Source organism: Mizuhopecten yessoensis, unplaced genomic scaffold (genome assembly GCF_002113885.1).
Source record: "Mizuhopecten yessoensis strain PY_sf001 unplaced genomic scaffold, ASM211388v2 scaffold11165, whole genome shotgun sequence".
In the NCBI taxonomy this organism is placed as follows: domain Eukaryota; kingdom Metazoa; phylum Mollusca; class Bivalvia; order Pectinida; family Pectinidae; genus Mizuhopecten; species Mizuhopecten yessoensis.
The window spans coordinates 391,212-414,413 of record NW_018408912.1 but is presented as its reverse complement, the minus strand read 5'-3'; the positions used below and the strand labels follow the sequence as shown (position 1 = coordinate 414,413).

The 23,202-nt window shown below is 36.6% G+C and overlaps 1 protein-coding gene across 1 annotated transcript in view; it reads right to left on the bottom strand.

Moving 5' to 3' along the window:
- Window positions 1-332: 332 nt before the first annotated feature.
- LOC110467193 (neuropeptides capa receptor-like) overlaps window positions 333-23,202 on the bottom strand; it is a 157,829-nt gene continuing 134,959 nt past the window's right edge. The window contains exons 3-4 of the mRNA XM_021524177.1: window positions 13,545-13,676; window positions 333-1,258 (exon numbers count right to left, since the gene is read on the bottom strand). Of these exons, the coding sequence (XP_021379852.1) occupies window positions 1,005-1,258; window positions 13,545-13,676 (386 nt within the window). The 3' untranslated portion in view covers window positions 333-1,004. The remainder of the gene's footprint in view (window positions 1,259-13,544; window positions 13,677-23,202) is intronic.

The following is a 23,202-nucleotide window of genomic DNA, read 5'->3' as shown; positions in this document are numbered from 1 at the left end:
AAGAGGCCCAGAGGGTGGGGATCTTAACCGTTTCAAAGTAATGACCCAGGGACTTTGTCTCCAAATGTGGGGCCAGACCCTAGAGCCATCCTGCAAGCAAATGTGCATTCTTCTCTTTATACCTAGCAATTGTATATATATGGTTAAACAGTGGTCATCTCCACCATTTCCATGTTATAAACCAAACATGATCGATATCCATGGCACGGGTCTACAGATGGTGTAGATTATAGTTATATAGCCAAATTGCCCCCGTTTTGCCCCGCCCCTCAGCCCCTGGGGGGTCAGCCCCACCATTTGTACAATTTTGAATCCCCACCACATAGGGATGCTTCCAGTCAAATGTGGTTGATATCCATCTCTTAGTTCCAGAGAAGAAGGCGTCCCAAGGTGAGCTAAAAAGGAACTTAAACAAAATGCTCTTACTCGTGTTACCGTATTCGGAAATATTCAATTGAAAAAAATCCTTTTTACAAGTGATTTCGCTAACAAAGGTCAATGAAACCGGTCTCAAAGCAAACTGAAAATGGCGGACAGAACATATACTATTATATTGTTAATCATTTTTTCGACAGCGGCCTTTATGTGCATTTCTTTTATTGAGTTGTCATAGTAAATGACGTCTCAACTCCGAGAATTTACATGAGATCTTACAAATTTGTTTAACTTATCACGATTATTAACGTGATTTCTTAAGTAGGTACTAACCATTTCGGGATTTTTAACGAACCGTATGTTACACACCTGGGGTATTTACTACTTGTGATAAAACGAACCGTATGTTACACACCTGGGGTATTTACTACTAGTATACTTGTGATATATCGAACCGTATGTTACACACCTGGGATATTTACTACATACATGTCATAAATCACATTAAATAATCTTAGAATAAATCTGTATGAACCAATAGAGTATAATACTATAATATACATAATATCAACTATTTCTGACGCAGTAATCAGCATGACAACATTGACGTCATTGCGCTTGCGCAGTGATCACAAAGAAGCATCTACTGCGGCCGACACCGGTCCGTGTGCGTGTGATTTATCCATTTTCGATATCCTACAGTAGTGAATGTGCTGTGTTCGTTCCCTGTTCGGGCTGTTAGAACCCTGGAAACTAGTGTTGATATCGTACTCCTTCATTCTGGTACAGTTACACAAAGTCCGCTTGAAAGCTTGTTGGTATTTTTTAGACATCAAATTGTACAAGATTGGGTTGATTGTAGAATTGAAGAAGTACAAGGCACCTGAAAAAGATCACATTTACAGTAAGTATATAAACAAATGTATTTAACACCTGAAAAAAAGGTCATTCACTGTTGGTGTATTATGTACACACATATAAAACACATGAAATAGTATACACACACATATTGAACACCTGATATAGTATATACACACATATTGAACACATGAAATAGTATAAACACACATACTAAACACCTGAAATACTATATACACACATATTGAACACCTGAAATAGTAAAAGTTGGTATATAAACACACATACTAAACACCTGAAATACTATAAACACACATATTGAACACCTGAAATAGTAAAAGTTGGTATATAAACACACATACTAAACACCTGAAATACTATATACACACATATTGAACACCTGAAATAGTAAAAGTTGGTATATAAACACACATATCGAGCGCCTAAATTATAAAACGTTTACTGAACATAAACACAGAACGCACATGACACAGTGTTATATATATTTGATCCCGTGTTGAATGTCTGATTTATGTCTTGATTATAGCTCCTATTCTTATAATTCCTGTCTTACTGGCCGCAAGTGACTTGTGGATTAGGAATACGTGGGTCATACCTCGAGTCTTCACATACTGTATGTATAAGGCTTCGGCACGTGACTAGTGGATTAGGAATACATGGGTCATACCTCGAGTCTTCACATACTGTATGTACAAGACTTCGATCAGGATGTCAGTGGGTGTGGGGAAAAAAGTACAATCAACGGTTTTATATGTTTTGTTACTTCGCCATCTGTGTATAAGGGGCAATACTCCAACTTATCTTTGCGATTGGTAAATTGGTAACCTTCACCTTAAAATTGAATAATTCGATGTTAAACAACATCCAGAACACCGGTGAACCTTTAAACAGTTTAACAGTGTTTTAGCGACATTTTCCTTGTGCATACCTTTTAGCATATCTCTTTCTTTTTGCGTATTCGGAATCAGAACACACGTTGGTAAATATCTTTCAAGTAAGATAATATCATAACGACTACTGACAAAGGCCTGGGAATCAGAACATTCGTTAGTAAGTGTCTACCAAGTAAGATACTATCATAACGCTTACTGACAAAGACCTGGGAATCAGAACACACGTTGGTAAGTATCTACCAAGTAAGATTATATCACACCGTCTTCTGACAAAGACCTGGGAATCAGAACACACGTTGGTAAATATCTACCAAGTAAGATACTATCATAACGCTTACTGACAAAGGCCTGGGAATCAGAACACACGTTGGTAAATATCTACCGAGTAAGATACTATCATAACGTCTTCTGACAAAGACCTGGGAATCAGAACACACGTTGGTAAATATCTACCAAGTAAGATAATATCATAACGTCTTCTGACAAAGGCCTGGGAATCAGAACATACGTTAGTAAGTGTCTACCAAGTAAGATACTATCATAACGCTTACTGACAAAAGCCTGGGAATCAGAACACACGTTGGTAAATATCTACCGAGTAAGATTATATCATAACGTCTTCTGACAAAGACCTGGGAATCAGAAAACACGTTGGTAAATATCTACCAAGTAAGATAATATCACACCGTCTTCTGTCAAAGGCCTTGGAATCAGAACACACGTTGGTAAATATCTACCAAGTAAGATAATATCATACCGTCTTCTGACAAAGGCCTGGGAATCAGAACACAAGTTGGTAAGTATCTACCAAGTAAGATACTATCATACCGTCTTCTGACAAAGGCCTGGGAATCAGAACACACGTTGGTAAGTATCTACCAGGCGCGTAGCTAGCCCCTTTACCATGTGTAAGCCCCGACAGGGGCCCGCCGAAGGCAGCCCCCCCCCCCCGAAGCACGAGCAGGGGGAAGGTACGGGAGGGGGTCTTCCCCCTCCCGTAAGGGGGGTCTGGGGGGTCTCCCCCATGACAATTTTGTTTTTTAGAACGTCTCAGGAGCCATTTCCCACGTCCTGATGTCTGAGATAATGATATGTTGTAAACTATAATATAGTTTTAAAAAAGGGGCCGGACTTGCCCCGGTCTCCCCTACACATGTATAATACATGTGTAGGGGGGACCGGGGCAAACACGGCCCCTTTTCTTTTTCCAAGACGTTATGGAAGGCATGTACTATACTGTTGAAATGCATGTTCATATGTATGTCATTTAAAAAAGAAATGTATTGTCTTTCATAAACTAATTACCAAATCGTAAACAAAACCATATTTTGGGAATTATTGGACTTTTTAGGTCGATAGAATTGGGGGCCGGACGGGCCCCGCCCTAAGGTAAATCTGGCCCCTACCAGGGCAAGTATGGCATGAAGGATAGAGAAGTCAATTTACTAATAAGTGTATGGAATTTCATTCAATTCTGTTGGAAAATAAGGCCAGAACAAATCAGTGAATACAAAGAAAAAAATACTTAATTTTTGCGACGTAAAAATATTATTTTTGTGGCAACTAGGTGACGTTATCAATAGGGACGTCACTTGGCACAATATCAGTTGCATTCGGGGTGGCCGAATGTGCCCCAAATTGATCTTTTCATAAAACAAAACAAAAAAACATTGATTTTCTGTGTCCACTGTGCCATACTCGGAGTCGTTTGCGCTGGGCGTGAGTTTCTCAATTTACTCAATCGAGCAGTTTAGTTCCGCCTGGAACTGTCCATTAATGCAATGGACATTTCTAAACTTCATACATTTTTGTACTAACTATTAACAATGTATCATTTCTGAGGAATTACATATGTATACTATATATTCAAAACTTAAACTCCACTTTATAGTATCAGCAAGAAAAAAACCGTCATGAAAACCTATACTTGTCAAAATCATGTGCAAGCCCGGGCTTATTGGCTTACATGGTAGCTACGCGCCTGTCTACCAAGTAAGATAATATCATAACGACTACTGACAAAGGCCTTGGAATCAGAACACACGTTGGTAAGTATCTACCAAGTAAGATAATATCATACCGTCTTCTGACAAAGGGCTGGGAATCAGAACACACGTTGGTAAATATCTACCAAGTAAGATTATATCACACCGTCTTCTGACAAAGGCCTGGGAATCAGAACACACGTTGGTAAATATCTACCAAGTAAGATTATATCACACCGTCTTCTGACAAAGGCCTGGGAATCAGAACACACGTTGGTAAGTATCTACCAAGTAAGATAATATCATAACGTCTTCTAACGAAGGCCTGGGAATCAGAACACACGTTGGTAAATATCTACCAAGTAAGATTATATCATAGACAAAGGCCATGGAATCTGAACGCATATAAATAAGAATTAACAGCATTGTTAAGGAATACACATTTACTAAACACTGAGCAAATAGTGTTGTCAAATGGTGAGTTTTGAATTGTATTGCTTTTTTCCCCAATGAATATTCAAAACCTTCGTATCAGCTTATCTACGTTAACGCAGGACCTTTTACAATCAAATCTCACCCCAACACGTAATATCGGGGAAACTAACATAACAAACGCGAAACAATGTATGTTGTTATTCTTTACCTAAAAACTATACCTACTTTTGCAGGACTTTGCAAACTCCATCGATTTTCCAGCCCTGCTTTCTGACCCAGTAACAATTACTCTGGTAGAAACATGAACAGGAAACACTAAACAACCGTTTAATTTAAATTGGCACTGACATTCTAACCCTCCTTTGTATCTTAGTTTATCTATTTACATGTAATAACGTCTTCCCACCAACAATTAGGTGTTATGAGTGACGCAGGGGGAACAATTTCACTAGACCCTGTACCACTGCTCGACAGACATGGTACGGAAGGTTAGCGGAAACAAAATATAAGGGATAGCGTGCTCCACAGGGAAAAAAACATTCTGATATAGGCTCAGACCTATATCATTGTGTCTGGCCAGTGTGAACAATTGGTCTATGTCCTCGTTGAAGAGAACACATTGCTTAATTGGAACACATCTATCTACATTGCCTACAGCTCTGTTGTGTGTGTACAACACATTGTACCATTACATCACAATAAGTGTCCATGCATAGACACGTCTGTACAATTATTACCAAGGTTTCTCATCAGGCTGGACCTAACAAATAGTACCAATAGGAAAATAACATAGTTAACTATATCACTTATACTTATCGCAAAGTCAGTTCATCGCGGAATAAACTTTCTCTTCTATAAACAACTTTAGATACGGGTATGGACAGCTCGTTATTCACTTCGCCTTTTATTGATGAAAGAGTGAGAAGGAGAGGTGATACAGCGAAAACCTGAAAATCCAAAAAACTGTCGAGGCAATAATTAATCCCTTTTTAGTATTAGACTCTTTTATTGTAGAACTATCTCGAACATACCAGAGCTACGAATCCCGTGCTTTCTCTCCCTAAAATTACGAAACAAGAATATTCTTGAAATTCTTTCCAGTCTTGATGTACTTCTATGACTGTACATAGCTATCAAACGCTACTCGACACATTACGTAGAACACGCTAACAGAACTGGTTCAGACGTACTTCTGTAGACAAGGTTTTACTATCACAGTCAATGCCAAATAATACTACACGGGGATGTCGTAAAATCCGTACTGGTGATTATAGTCATATTAAAAAACCATGACTCGGTAATAAAACTTTTACATAAAATACATAGCACCACCACTACATCACCCGATGTTAGCATGTATTAAGGCAATTTCTGACTGTACTTTTTTTTTACAGTACTGAGCCTAGTTGTAATAACTATATAATTTTATTCATTCTATAGGCAATGATTAATTACAGTTACCCTGTATTTTATAGGTAAAATTAGTAATTACAGCAACCCTGTATTTTATAGGTAAAATTAATAATTACAACTACCCTGTATCTTGTAGGTAATGAATAATTACAGCTACCCTGTATTATATGGGTAAAATGAATTATTACATTCATGAACAAATCATTGGCTGAGTCAACGGTTCCATTGTGTTTCAAGAAGGCACATGTTAGACCATTGTTGAAGAAGCCTGGAATGCACAAGGAGAATTTGAAGAACTACCGCCCAGGATCAAATCTGCCTTTTCTGTCAAAGATATTGCAGAAGGTTGTGTCCCGGCGTTTAGAGGTTCATCTCCATGCAAACAGTCTCCATGACACCCTGCAATCGGCCTACCGCATGGGACACTCTACTGAGACGACCCTCCTACGTGAACATAATGACATAGCTTCTGCATTGGATAACAAGTGCAGAGCGGTGGTTGTCATGCTGGACTTATCTGCTGCATTTGACGTCATCAACCATGGCATACGGCGTACTCTTACCGCACTATGCTGGATACAGTCTTACCTGCCTGCACCCGAAACCGATTGGAGAGATTTGTCGTCGCCATAGCCTTCGCTATCATTGCTATGCTGATGACACACAATTGTACATGGTCATCAAACCACAGGACAGTTGGGATACAATTTCAGAAAATCTGGAAGCATTTCTGAGAGTTATCAGTACCTCGATGAACGTCCACATGCTAAATCTTAACCAGGAAAAGACGGAATTAATCGTCTTTTACCCCAAAGTGTTAGCAAACAATGGCTCTCCAGCTCGAGGTCGGTACCAGAAATATAGAGACTGACCCAGCTTTTAAAAACCTACGGGTATACTCTGATAGTTCACTGAACATGGAGAAACAAGCGAACGCTATTGTCAAATCCTGTTACTACCAGATCAGGAACATCGGCTGTATTCGGCAGTGTATAACTGCAGATGCATGCAAGATTTTGGTGCATTCACTTGTTACTTCTCGGTTGGATTATGGTAACGCCCTGCTCTGTGGTATATCTGACAAACTAACTAGTCGTCTGCAGAGGGTCCAGAACACTGCAGTACGACTGGTTACTCGTACTCGAAAGAGAGAGCACATCACATCCGTGCTATACTCATTGCACTGGTTACTTATACGATACAGGTCGCAGTACAAAAATCTGGTGTACACATACAAGGCACTGAATGGAACAGCTCCCCAGTACCCACAGGAGCTTGTTACCCTGTATCAGCCGTCACGATCACTGCGGTCGGAGTCAGAATCATTGTTGTGTTCCCAAAATCTCGTACTGCGACCTATGGAAACCGATGCTTTGGGAGGGTTTCGGCCATGTTGTGGAATAGCTTACCATCTGCTATTAGAAAGTCATAAGCCCTTGGCCAAATTCAAGAGGGACATCAAAACTCACCTCTTCACGTCTGCATTTTAGGCACTTTGCAAAGACGTCATGTAAATAACACCCTTGATTTATTCATTGATGTGCACGTTGCGATGATTATCTGCTTTCTTAATGTATAAAAGTTATTGTAAGCCATTGTTTTTGTTTCACAGTTATAACTTATGCTATTATCCATATGTTGTAAAGCACTTTAGAGTTATTTTCAAATTATATAGAGCGCTATATAAATGTTGTAAATTATCATTATTATCCTGTATTTTATAGATAAAAATTAATAATAACAGCTACTCTGTATCTTATAGGTAAAATTAATAATTACAGCTACCCTGTATTTTATAGGTAAAATTAGTAATTACAGATACCCGCTACCCCGTATTTTATAAGTAAAATCAATAATTACAGCTACATATTGTACCCTGTATTTTATAAGTAAAATTAATAATAACAGTTATCCTGTATTTTATACGTAATGAATGATTACAGCTATCCTGTATTTTATAGGTAAAATTAATAATTACAGCTACCCTGTATTTTATAGGTAAAATTAATAATTACAGCTACCCTGTATTTTATAGGTAATGAATAATCACAGCTACCCTGTATTTTATAGGTAAAATTAATGATTACAGCTACCCTGTATTTTATAGGTAAAATTCCATACAGATGTTTGATAAGATCCTGTGATTTTCATTTATTTCTGTTATCAAATTGGGTTGTGACTTTTAGTTTAAAAAACACGGTGGACATGTAATATACTGTGGAAGGATAAATACAACAATACCGAAATAATAGGGTATGAGGCACCTACGTAGGGGCGTGATGACATACAGTGATTATTTCACGTTTACTATTGCTATTAATATAACTAATATAACTGAAACTTAATTAAATAGCAATCAACTCACCTATGAAATAGCAAACAACTCACCTGTGATATAGCAATCAACTCACCTGTGATATATCAATTAACTCACCTGTGATATAGCAATCAACTAACCTGTGATATATCAATCAACTCACCTGTGATATAGCAATTAGCTCACATGTGATATAGCAATTAGCTCACATGTGATATAGCAATTAACTCACCTGTGATATAGCAATTAGCCACTCACTAGTCGTAATAGCACGTGCGGTTACACTACAGTTCAGCCTATGATGGACAATCAGCCAGGTTTGCCATGTATGCCTATGGGGACACCTATGAACACTCAACAATGGTACAACAACGCCACCAGTCCTCAATTTATGAATATGAATTCACATTTTAACTATCCTCCGGCACACGGTAATCAGCAATGTGGTAATTATACTATGACCAGTCCTCAAAACCCCGCTCCTACCAACGAAACCACCCCGGCGTGGGCCAAGTCATTAATTTCTAAAGTGGATACTCTCACCAGTAAATTGGCCAAGCTAGACAATATTGAAAAATCTGTATCTGGAATTAATGAAGATATGAATATCCTAAAACTAAGAATGGACGAGTTGGAGAAATCACAGTCTTTCCTAAACAATTCTTTTGAGGAGCATCAGCATTACAGAGTCAAACAGGATGTCACTGGTATTCAGGTCAACATGGATTCAGTGGCAAGTGACATATTAGAGTTGAAATGTCGCTCCATGAGAGACAATCTCCTCTTTTTTGGTATTGATGAGTCGGATGGTGAAGACTTTAAAGTCGAAGATGACATACGAGTACCTACAGAAGACTGTGTAAACAAGGTTATACGTGTTGTACAAGAAAAACTGGAGGTACGCGAGGAGACCTATGTAGAGCGTGCTCATCGGGTCGGACATAAAGCGGAAGGTAAGGCCAGGCCTATAGTCGCAAGGTTTAAAAGGCGTGACCAAAAAGAAAAAATTAAACAATTAGCACCCAAAAAGTTGAAAGGATCTAAATTTCGCATAACAGAACAATTCCCCTGGGAAGTTCGTGAGACTAGGAGGAGGCTTTGGCCAGCATGTAAGAGTGCTCGGGACGAGGGAAAGAAGGCATACTTTGTGCGTGAAAAGTTGTACATTGATGGTATTTTGTACACCGAGCCTACAGTAATAGCGACCACTACCAAGGACACTGGTGGAGCCATCCCTAAGCCAAGTAATCATGGTAACAGAGCCAGCCAAGGAACAGCTAGTCGTGGTCAAGGCAAAGCTAGTCGTGGACGAGGAAGTGGACGAGGAAATGTCGGTCGTGGACATCATCCTGTTTCATAGGACAATGTGGAGTGTGGGGACACGCCCCAGAATCTCAAAGTTCTATCATGGAACATAAACGGTGGACTTGACAATAAGTTAAAGACAATAAGTTTTTTAAATTATATCAAGACATATGACTTGATTTTTCTATCTGAATGTTGGATACCCAATGATTATTCTTTATCAATTGAGGGGTTTTCGTGTTATATTTACCCTAGATTACTAGTTGTAGGATCTCAAGGTGGTGGGATGGTTATTCTTGTTAAAAACGTGTTTGTAAATTATGTATCTGTAATTGAATCAATATATGATTCAATCATATGGTTAAAGGTATCGAAAACCCTTATTGATAACCAAAATGATTTATATATAGCATGTGTTTACATGCCACCTTCTAGTTCTGTATATTATAACATGTACAACTGTGACCTTTTCTTTGAACTTGAAAATGGTATTGTAAATTATAGTTCCCTCGGGGACATTATGATGGTTGGAGATTTTAATAGTCGTACAGGTATCCTACCTGATTATATCCAGAATGATGTAATTCATTCCAGTATTAAAAATTGCCTCTCCAATATAATAAATTATGAACCTGATGACGGTTTAAAAATCAGGCATAACCCAGATGTAGTAATTAACACTTTTGGTAATCGCCTGATACAGCTATGTAAATCATGTAATATGTGTATATGTAACGGAAGAGACCAACAAGGATATTCTAATGATTTTACATACTATGGACACAACGGCATGAGTACTATAGATTACTGTATAATTACAGATTCATTATTTAATATTCTGGAACAATTTATAATTTCAAATTTTAATGTATTTTCTGACCATGCTCCTTTGCATATTCAATTAAAATGTCAGATTTATCACACTGTTACACATGAGGTTACTGAAAGTGGTGAGCGTAAACCATTATACAAATGGAATGATGATTTTAAGGATTGTTTTTTAAATTTGTTGTCTGACAATCAGGAGAACCTATGTGTTGCTGTAACCATCCCTGATGCTGTTAGTCAGTCTGATATTAACACTAGTGTGAGTAGTTTTACTGAAATACTGATGAAATCTATGGAACCTTTCCTTGTAAAATTAACTAAATATTGTGATGCCAATCAAGATAACCATAATTATACATGCCGAGATGGGTTAATCAATTTTAATACTGATAAACCATGGTTTGATATGGAATTGAAAACTTTGTACAACTTGTACAAATCAGCTCTGTATAACTTCAATAAGGAAAAAAATGTATTTAATCATGCTCTGCTTGTGGAGAAGAAAAGGAACTATAAATTAAAAGAATCTATGAAAAAAAGAATGTACTTAAAGTGTGAAGGCGACATGCTTGAATACATGAGATTTAACAATCCTAAGGAATTTTACAGAAATTTCACTGCAACCAAGTCCAAGAAACCAGATATTGAATTGAAAGTTTTATTTGAGCACTTCAAAAATTTGGCCAGGAACGATAACTCTGATCAAGAACCTGATCAATCTCACAATCATTCAGATGAAGTACCACTATATGAAGAATTGGACCAAGTAATTACTATTGATGAAATTTGCAAAGCAATCAGTAATTTAAAGAAGGGAAAATCCCATGGTATAGATTGCATCTTAAATGAAAGTTTATTGGTAGGGAGGGATATTTTATTACCTATTTTGTGTAAACTTTTTAACAATATATTGGACTCTGGTCTCTATCCTGCTGATTGGGCAGTTGCTGTAATTACACCGGTACATAAAAAGGGTGACCTAACTGACCCTAACAATTTTAGAGGTATAAGTATAGTAAGTTGTTTAGGAAAATTATTCACTTCTGTTTTAAACAATAGACTTTTAAAATGGTCAGAAACATATGATGTAATAACTGATGCTCAATTTGGGTTTAGACCTGGTCTTAGTACAGTAGATGCTATATTTTGTTTACATTCTATTATATCCAAATCATTTATTAATAAGAAAAGATTGTATTGTTGCTTTGTCGATTTTCGTAAAGCATTTGATATGGTAAATAGAATAAATTTATGGAATAAGCTATCAAAACTTGGTATAAGAGGAAAGCTATTACAAGTTGTAAGGTCTATGTACTCTCATGTTAAATCTTGTGTTAAATTAGATGGAAAGTTGTCAGATTTTTTTCTTAACAGGGTTGGATTATTACAGGGTGAAATTCTGTCACCGATATTTTTTTCTATGTATATAAATGATTTTGAATCATATTTTATACAAAATTGCAAGGGTAGTTATGAGTTTGAGGAACTCAGTTTATATCTGATGCTATATGCTGATGATCTGGTATTATTCTCCGAGACTGTAGAAGGTCTCCAAGATATGCTTGATAATTTAGAAAAATATTGTACTGAATGGAATTTAACTGTAAATGCTGAAAAGACAAAAATTGTAGTTTTTAGAAAAGGTGGAAGATTGCATAATGAGGAAAAATGGTATTACAAAGGAAGTAAGGTTGAATGTGTGGATCAATTTCCTTACCTAGGTGTTATTTTAAATTACAACAATAAATTCACATCTATACAAAAACAATTAGCTAGCCAAGGACGAAAAGCTATGTTTGCATTATTTGCAAAGTGTTCATCATTAAACTTAAATGTAAAAACTATGCTCCATCTTTTCGATACATATGTAAGCAGTATCCTTTTCTATGCAAGTGAAATTTGGTGTATGCACAAAGCTCCAGAGATAGAACATGTACATTTACATTTTTGTAAGAAACTACTAAAAGTGAAGAAATCGGCCAATAACAACATGGTATATCTTGAATTGGGACGGTTACCTCTAGTTTGTATGAGAAAAATTAGAATGATAAAATATTGGTTTAAATTATTAAAATCTGAAAATTGTATTATATCAACTTCCTATAGGTTTTTATTACAATGTTGTAGTAGAAATGATTTCAACTGGGCTATAGCAGTAAGAGATGAATTAAACAATCTAGGTCTTAGTGATGTTTGGTTTAATCCATGCATCTCTCAGCAAAATCTGTTATTACCATTGATAAAACAAAGAATTTTTGATCAAGGCATACAATCCCTAAGGGCCACAGTGGAAAACTCTCCAAAATGTTTATTGTATAAACATATAATAGATTTTGGAGAAACATTACAATTTTACCTCACAAAATATATACCAAAGAAATATCGCATTTGTTTAACTCGAATACGTACATCTACCCATTCTTTAGCTATAGAAGTTGGAAGGTATAATAATATACCTAGAGAACGTAGATATTGTAAACAGTGTAACTCCCCCTCTGAATTAGAGGACGAATTTCATTTTTTATTGGTCTGTTCTAAATTCCAAAATCTCAGATCTCGTTTTATCAAAAGCTATTATTGGAAAAAACCATCTGTGTTTAAAGTCGTCCAGTTATTGAGTGTCCATAATATTAAAGAATTGTGTATACTAGGAAAATTCATATATGAGGCAAACAAATTAAGGGTATTATAATGGAATATGATTGTTTTCATCCTCTGTACATTGTCCATGATTTGTTTAAAAAAATGTTTTGTATACTGATGGGCCAAATGGCCCAAAGTTTGAATAAAACTTAAACTTAATTAACTCACCTGTGATATAGCAATCAACTCACCTGTGATATAGCAATTAACTGACCTGTGGAATAGCAATCAACTCACCTGTGATATAGCAATCAACTTAGCTCTCATATAACTATCAACTCATATGTACTGTAGTGTCAAACGTATAATATACAATAAGCAGTTTATGTAAAATATTTCATAATGATAGCGTACTTCGGGATGGGAGACACACACGAGTTATTTGGCAGCTCCTACCTACAGTTTGTTTCTCTCCTATCCCAGGCTGCACATTTTAATGTACTATAGTAATCATTTCACCTATCAACTCACCTGAGATGTAGAACAGGTAGTCCTGGACTGTGTATAGTTCTTTTGTCCACTGGTGCTGCTTGACATATATAGTCATCAATCTCTGGGAGTGGAAAGGCGCCCAACAGGCGAAAAACGCTATCACAACAGCGACTGAAAACAACCAATAAAAACACGTGTCAAAGTAAGTCTATTAGCCCGTCTCCAGGAGTGGAAAGGCGCCCAACAGGCGAAAAACGCTATCACAACATCGCCTGAAAACAACCAATAAAAACACGTGTCAAAGTAAGTCTATAAGCCCGTCTCCAGGAGTGCCAAACTTATCTAACAGGGCCAAACATATATAACAAGGCCAAACATATCTAACAAGGCCAAATATATCTAACAAGGCCAAACATATCTAACAAGGCCAAACTTATCTAACAGGGCCAAACATATCTAACAAGGCCAAATATATCTAACAAGGCCAAACTTATCTAACAAGGCCAAATATATCTAACAGGTCATGTCAAACATATCTAACAAGTCCAAATACATCTAACAGGTCAAACATATCTAACAAGGCCAAACATATATAACAAGGCCAAATATATCTAACAGGTCATGTCAAACATATCTAACAAGTCCAAATACATCTAACAGGTCAAACATATCTAACAAGGCCAAATATATCTAACAGGTCATGTCAAACATATCTAACAAGTCCAAATACATCTAACAGGTCAAACATATCTAACAAGGCCAAACATATATAACAAGGCCAAATATATCTAACAGGTCAAACATATTTAACAAGGCCAAACATATCTAACAAGGCCAAACTTATCTAACAGGGCCAAACATATCTAACGAGGCCAAACATATATAACAAGGCCAAACATATCTAACAAGGCCAAATATATCTAAAAAGGCCAAACATATCTAACGAGGCCAAACATATCTAACGAGGCCAAACATATCTAACAGGTCAAACATATTTAACAAGGCCAAACATATCTAACAAGGCCAAACTTATCTAACGAGGCCAAATATATCTAACAAGGCCAAGGCCAAACATATCTAACAAGGCCAAACTTATCTAACGAGGCCAAATATATCTAACAAGGCCAAATATATCTAACAAGGCCAAACTTATCTAACAGGGCCAAACATATCTAACAAGGCCAAATATATCTAACAAGGCCAAACATATCTAACAAGGCCAAACATATCTAACAGGTCAAACACATCTAACAAGGCCAAACATATCTAACAGGTCAAACACATCTAACAAGGCCAAACATATCTAACAGGTCAAACACATCTAACAAGGCCAAACATATCTAACAGGTCAAACACATCTAACAGGCCAAACATATCTAACAGGGCCAAACATATCTAACAGGTCAAACATATCTAACAAGGCCAAATATATCTAACAAGGCCAAACTTATCTAACAGGGCCAAACATATCTAACAAGGCCAAACTTATCTAACAGGGCCAAACATATCTAACAAGGCCAAACTTATCTAACAGGGCCAAACATATCTAACAAGGCCAAACTTATCTAACAGGGCCAAACATATCTAACGAGGCCAAACATATATAACAAGGCCAAACATATCTAACAAGGCCAAACTTATCTAACAGGGCCAAACATATCTAACAAGGCCAAACATATCTAACAGGTCAAACACATCTAACAAGGCCAAACATATCTAACAGGTCAAACACATCTAACAAGGCCAAACATATCTAACAGGTCAAACACATCTAACAAGGCCAAACATATCTAACAGGCCAAACATATCAAACAAGACCACATGGTCATAGCGAATCAAAGGTTTTCTTTTTGATCATTTTTTGTGTAAGTTTATGTGCTGTATTTTAGCTCTATACGATGAAAACCCCATGGTGCTATTCCGAAGGTACAGGGGACGGGTGACATACGAGTTTCAGTACTTACCGCTTAATATTGTGTGAGGCCGTCAATGATTGAATAATGCTCAATTTAGTACTGAATCAGAAAAACTCGGCTATGTGTTATCAGTTAAATATGCAACAAGGTATAGATGGATTTAGATGAAAATAGAGGCCTCATAAATTTGGAAAAAAAAGAGTGATAGGGATGTTCACAAACATCCTACAATGCATAATAGAAATTGACTGATAGGGCTGTTCATAAATATCCTACAATGAATATAGAAAATGAGTTATAGGGCTGTTCACAAATATAACACCCTGAACATAGAAAATGACTGACAGGGCTGTTCACAAATATAACACCCTGAACATAAAAAATGACTGATAGGGCTGTTCACAAATATAACACCCTGAAAATAGAAAATGACTGATAGTGCTGTTCACAAATATAACACCATAAACATAGAAAATGACTGATAGGGCTGTTCTCAAATATAACACCCTGAACATAGAAAATGACCGATAGGGCTGTTCTCAAATATAACACCCTAAACATAGAAAATGACTGATAGAGCTGTTCTCAAATATAACACACTAGACATAGATAACCTTTATATACTATTCTCTATGCAGTATACTGATATTCCTTTATACACTATTCTCTATGCTGTATACTGATATTCCTTTATATACTATCATCTATACTGTATACTGATATTCCTTTATATACTATCATCTATGCTGTATACTGATATTCCTTTATATACTACTCTCTATGCTGTATCCCGATATTCCTTTATATACTACTCTCTATGCTGTATCCCGATATTCCTTTATATACTACTCTCTATGCTGTATCCCGATATTCCTTTATATACTACTCTCTATGCTGTATCCCGATATTCCTTTATATACTACTCTCTATGCTGTATCCCGATATTCCTTTATATACTACTCTCTATGCTGTATACTGATATTCCTTTATATACTACTCTCTATGCTGTATCCCGATATTCCTTTATATACTACTCTCTATGCTGTATACTGATATTCCTTTATATGCTATCATCTATACTGTATACTGATATTCCTTTATATACTATCATCTATGCTGTATACTGATATTCCTTTATATACTACTCTCTATTCAGTTTAGTGATATTCCTTTATACACTATTCTCTATTCTGTATACTGATATTCCTTTATATACTATTCTCTATACTGTATACTGATATTCCTTTATATACTATCATCTATGCTGTATACTGATATTCCTTTATATACTTTCATCTAAACTGTATACTGATACTCCTTTATACACTATCCTCTATGCTGTATACTGATATTCCTTTATATACTACTCTCTATTCAGTTTAGTGATATTCCTTTATACACTATTCTCTATTCTGTATACTGATATTCCTTTATATACTATTCTCTATGCTAAATTCTGATATTCCTTTATACACTATTCTCTATGCTGTACACTGATATTCCTTTATACACTATTCTCTATGCTGTACACTGATATTCCTTTATACACTATTGTCTATGCTGTATACTGATATTCCTTTATATACTTTCATCTAAACTGTATACTGATACTCCTTTATACACTATCCTCTATGCTGTATACTGATATTCCTTTATACACTACTCTCTATGCTGTATACTGATATTCCTTTATATGCTATCATCTATACTGTATACTGATATTCCTTTATATACTATCATCTATGCTGTATACTGATATTCCTTTATATACTACTCTCTATGCAGTTTAGTGATATTCCTTTATACACTATTCTCTATGCTGTACACTGATATTCCTTTATACACTATTGTCTATGCTGTATACTGATATTCCTTTATATACTACTCTCTATGCTGTATACTGATATTCCTTGATACACTATTCTCTATTGATAGAGCTGTTCTCAAATATAACACACTAGACATAGATAACCTTTATATACTATTCTCTATGCAGTATACTGATATTCCTTTATATACTATTCTCTATGCAGTATACTGATATTCCTTTATACACTATTCTCTATACTGTATACTGATATTCCTTTATATACTATCATCTATGCTGTATACTGATATTCCTTTATATACTACTCTCTATGCTGTATCCCGATATTCCTTTATATACTACTCTCTATGCTGTATACTGATATTCCTTTATATACTTTCATCTAAACTGTATACTGATACTCCTTTATACACTATCCTCTATGCTGTATACTGATATTCCTTTATATACTACTCTCTATTCAGTTTAGTGATATTCCTTTATACACTATTCTCTATGCTGTACACTGATATTCCTTTATACACTATTGTCTATGCTGTATACTGATATTCCTTTATATACTTTCATCTAAACTGTATACTGATACTCCTTTATACACTATCCTCTATGCTGTATACTGATATTCCTTTATATACTACTCTCTATGCAGTTTAGTGATATTCCTTTATACACTATTCTCTATGCTGTACACTGATATTCCTTTATACACTATTCTCTATGCTGTTTACTGATATTCCTTTATATACTATTCTCTATGCAGTATACTGATATTCCTTTATATACTATTCTCTGTGCAGTATACTGATATTCCTTTATATACTATTCTCTATGCTAAATATTGATATTCCTTTATATACTATCATCTATACTGTATATTGATATTCCTTTATACACTATTCTCTATGCTGTTTACTGATATTCCTTTATATACTATTCTCTATGCTAAATTCTGATATTCCTTTATACACTATTCTCTATGCTGTTTACTGATATTCCTTTATATACTATTCTCTATGCAGTATACTGATATTCCTTTATATACTATTCTCTGTGCAGTATACTGATATTCCTTTATATACTATTCTCTATGCTAAATATTGATATTCCTTTATATACTATCATCTATACTGTATACTGATATTCCTTTATATACTATCATCTATGCTGTATACTGATATTCCTTTATATACTATTCTCTATGCAGTATACTGATATTCCTTTATACACTATTCTCTATACTGTATGCTGATATTCCTTTATACACTATTCTCTATGCTGTACACTGATATTCCTTTATACACTATTGTCTATGCTGTATACTGATATTCCTTTATATACTATCATCTATACTGTATATTGATATTCCTTTATACACTATTCTCTATGCTGTACACTGATATTCCTTTATACACTATCCTCTATGCTGTATACTGATATTCTTTTATATACTATCATCTATACTGTATACTGATATTCCTTTATATACTATCATCTATACTGTTTACTGATATTCCTTTATACACTATTCTCTATGCTGTATACTGATATCAAAGTTGACTTCTTTCCCTTTCCCATTAAAGTTATTATTGATGCGTTTAAGAAACTATCCAGTTCTTCATCGTTTTATATTTGTCCTTGAGATTCTCAAATCTATTTTTCTCTGTATCTTGAAAGTTTCCCTCGAGACTTTTGACTTGACGACAGTTTACCTCGGCGTTTCATGTTTCTCATCTGCTTGCGTTACTTTAGCTTGATTCTATCAGTGACATAAGGATTGACGTAAGTGTTTTCAATGTCACGCCGGTATGAACGCAATTCGGTTACAGACATATTAATGGCAGCACTAGGGCTTCATGGTAAGTATGTACAGTATGTAACCGATTTGCGTTCATACCGGCATGAAAATTAAAAACAAAACGTTCAGTCCTTATATTTACATTCTAAATATTTAGTTATTATTGACCTAAATATATTTCCGAAATTGAAGTGTCTGTGTCGTCAGAATGTTTGATTCTAACGGTTGTCTCATTTTAATCGAGGTGGGAGGAGGAGCTTCAAAATGACGCTAATCGGATTGCGTTCATAGCTCTATGAACGCATTTCTCCTTGTAATGCTTGTATCCTTACACCAAGTTGGTTGCATAATAAAAATCTACAAAAAACTATGTACTATTACCTAATTAGTGGTTTTCTAATAAAATATCTACAATAAAAAAAACAATGTACTATCACCTGATTATTGGGTTTCTTATAAATATCAACAAAAACCAATGCAATATCACAGTATTAGTGGTTATTCAGTCTATATCCGATTTTGTATCACGTGATGCACGTTTATAGTACAGTGAAGTGCATCACTTAACATTGAAGGGCTGGTGTTACTATACACACCTTAGTCAATGTATAGTTGATGCTGTGAACACATTACTAAGAGAGGACTCTCACGTCTAGGATGTATAGTTATATCATCTTAGTCGTTTTACTCTGTTATTGTGGTGCACAACAGATATACGACTTTAACGTCACAATAACTCCGTCACGTCAGTCTTGGAATGACGTCATCGTAGACAGTGACTGTGACGTTTTTGGTATAGGATTTCCGTCAAATGTTTCCCTGTCCGACGTACACGTCAGTGTTCAAGGTATACAAGAAGAGTCGGAGGTTTGGATTGGATCTAGTGTGATCTATACACCATGGATCAAAATAGGACTCAGAGCAGACCGTAAAATTCGAAGACACCAAATCAATTGGAATACGATAAAAGATTGTTACGACCAGTGTAAAGTAGCCTTTGTTATTGGTCATTCGGTACTGCCATCGTGTAAATGTGGTGGACCTCCAGACAACTTAACTCGATTAGATTATTTGTATTCTAGAGCTTACATTGTAACACATTTACTGGACGACATCATTGTTGATGTTTCCCGTGGCTATGCTGTGTTTGAACCAGTTGATATTCCACCAGACTCCAGTATCGGGAATTGTAAAACTGTTTGGTTAAGTGACGGGAATGTCAGCCTTCTAACAACTCCATGTTCTTCATGCAGAGAAGGGTTGCTTTTATATACACTCAACCCACGTTTCTCATTCTTTCGAAGCCTTTTTTTTATTAAGTTTGATGATTATTCAAGTGATGAGTTGAAGACAGCAATGGAAACATACAATATAACGTCAGCTTGTGTTGCTGTTTTTCGTGATCAGACATTCCAGTGGTACAATAAGGACCAACCCCAGAATGACCCGCTACACTGTCTCTCAGCAGTCATAACCAACGGCAGTCTCTCACCCCGTGTACGACAGTGTGACACCAAACTAGCGGCGATGTGCGTCGGCAGTACTACACGTCCGATATCTGATGACGACACAACTATAACTTCGAGGTGCGCATGTCAGTCATTCCACATCGGTGTAATAGTAGGAGCCATTTCGGAGGTCGTGATAGCCATTGCTATGGTGATAGTTTTCGTAGTTTGCATGTATCGCAATAGGAAAAAGTCCGAAAGGTTCCAAAGAGAGCCACAGACGTCCGGTCAGAACCAACTTTACTCAAGCCTTGACCAGGCTGATCGTTCACCGCCGCCCGTGTACGGAGTGGTAGGCGCACCTGATCACTATATCGCCCTTAACCAGACTGACCGCGCACCGCCGTCTGTGTACGGAATGGTCAGTAGCCAGGATCATGTATACGACGAGGCTAGTCAGAACAGAACAGGCTAAAGATATTGAAACGTTCTTACAAGAATAAAACATTTCAGTTTTGTACAATGGTTGGTAAGGATTAGATACAGAAAAAAGGTAACTCAAGCGCATAATCGAATTTTAACAGATAAATGAATTGGTGAGTTAACGCACCCACAAACTATTTGATAATATTTACATTTGCACTGCATAGGGCCTAGATAACTCTACTGGTCCCATTGTAACATATTTTCCAATGAACTACAACGGGTATTAGGTCAGTGTAGTGATACACTGACCTAATTACCGCTAAGTGGCGATGTTCCGCTGTGTTGTGTCTTAAAATGTTATTGTATGACAGTTAAATCGCTAAATGACCACAACATATATTAAAATGGTCACAAGTTAGTATACAAATTGGTAATTGACATATATGCGTTTAGATAAAAAAATCTATTATTAAATTGATGTGTTTAATGTGGAACTTTCTTGTTTATTGTTTTTGTCGGCCTGGTTGCCCTTGACAACGACTGTGAAATGCGAAACTACCCGGCTGTTCCGAACAATTTACCGCTGACCCAGTCGGTGTGTATAAGAGTTTTAAAACAGCAATTAATTATACTCGCAACATTGCACAACTAATATTGTTGGTTTGGAATATAAATATAAGGATTGGTTGTCATATATTTGACGTTTATTGGCGTGTAAACTACATCGGGCTTGCGATATATTTAACATAGTCCGCTAACGCTCACCATTCAATATATCGCAAGCCCGATGTAGTTTACATGTCAAAAATATGACAACCAATCCTTAAGTAAACAATAACAAGAGGCCCAGAGGGCCTGTAGCGCTCACCTGGATATCTAAGGAATCATGGCAAAATATTCTCCAAATAAGATCTGAGGGAATGGGCCAGACCCTAGGCCAATCCATGTAGCATATCTGCATCAGACTTTTCATGCGTATGTCTCGTTATGCACAGCAATTGTATATGTAGTTTTGGGGTGGGGATCTGAACCATTTCAAAGTTATGACCCTGGGGTTAAGTCTGCAAGGGTGGGGCAGACCCTGGCGTCAATTATAATACCATGACTGCATTCGTCTCTATATAGACAGTTGTATATATAGTTTTAGGTTGGGGATCTTAACCGTTTCGAAGTATGACCCAGGGGTTAAGTATCCAAGGGTGGTGCAGACCACAGAGCCAACCTGGAAGCATATTTGCATTTGTCTCTTTATACTCAGGAATTGTGTATACGGTTATTGGGTGGGATCGCAACTGTTTCCAAGCTGTGACACAGAAACTAGGTTCCTAGGGGTTTGGCCAGAACCCAGGGTATATTCTTATATTATGACTGTGTTTGTCTCTTTATGCCCAGCATTTGTTTATATTGTTTTGGGGTAGGGATCTCAACCGTTTCAAAGTTATGACCCTGGGGTTAAGTATGGTTATAGGGTGGGAATCTCAACCATTGCCAAGTAATAAACAATGTTTGGCCCCACCCCTTAGCTCAGGGGGTCAGCCACCAATTTTGAATCCCTGCCTGCCATGAATGCTACCACCCAAATGATTGATATCCAGTGCATAGTTCTACAAAAGAAGTCGTTTATTGCAATATAGCCAAATTACCGCCTTTTGGCCCCGACCCTCAGCCCCCTGGGGGTCATTCCCACCCTTTGTACAATTTTAAATCCCCAAAACCTAGGAATGCTTCTGGTCAAATATGGTTAATATACATCTCTTAGTTCAAGAGAAGAAGTCGCTTAAAGCAATATAGCCAAATTGCCATCGTTTGGCCCCGCCTCTCAGCCCCCTGGGGGTCAGTCCCACCATTTGTACAATTTTGAATTCCCAACATCTAGGGATGCTTCAAATTTACTTAAATTCCAATCAGTGGTTAAGAAGAAGAAGTCGTTTGAAGAAATTGTTGACGTACGGATGACGGACTGACGGACGTCAGACGCCACGGTAGAGCATAAGCTCAACTTGGTCTTTCGGACCCGGTGAGCTAAAAAGGAACTTCAATTCGGGAAATCATAATTTAGCGCAATATTTAAAGCGCTAAAATCAGAGTACCGCTAAATTGTGTACGTTAACAGTATCGTATGTTCTGTTTACAAACACGAAGAACATTTCAGAAACGTTAGCATCGATACTGGTTGATATAACGAACCGGTCAGGTACTCCTGAATGGGTCTTTAGGAGAGTAGCACTGCTTATATATCGGCATGATGGTAGGATAGGTCCTCCCATGGGCTCTGCAAGTGTAT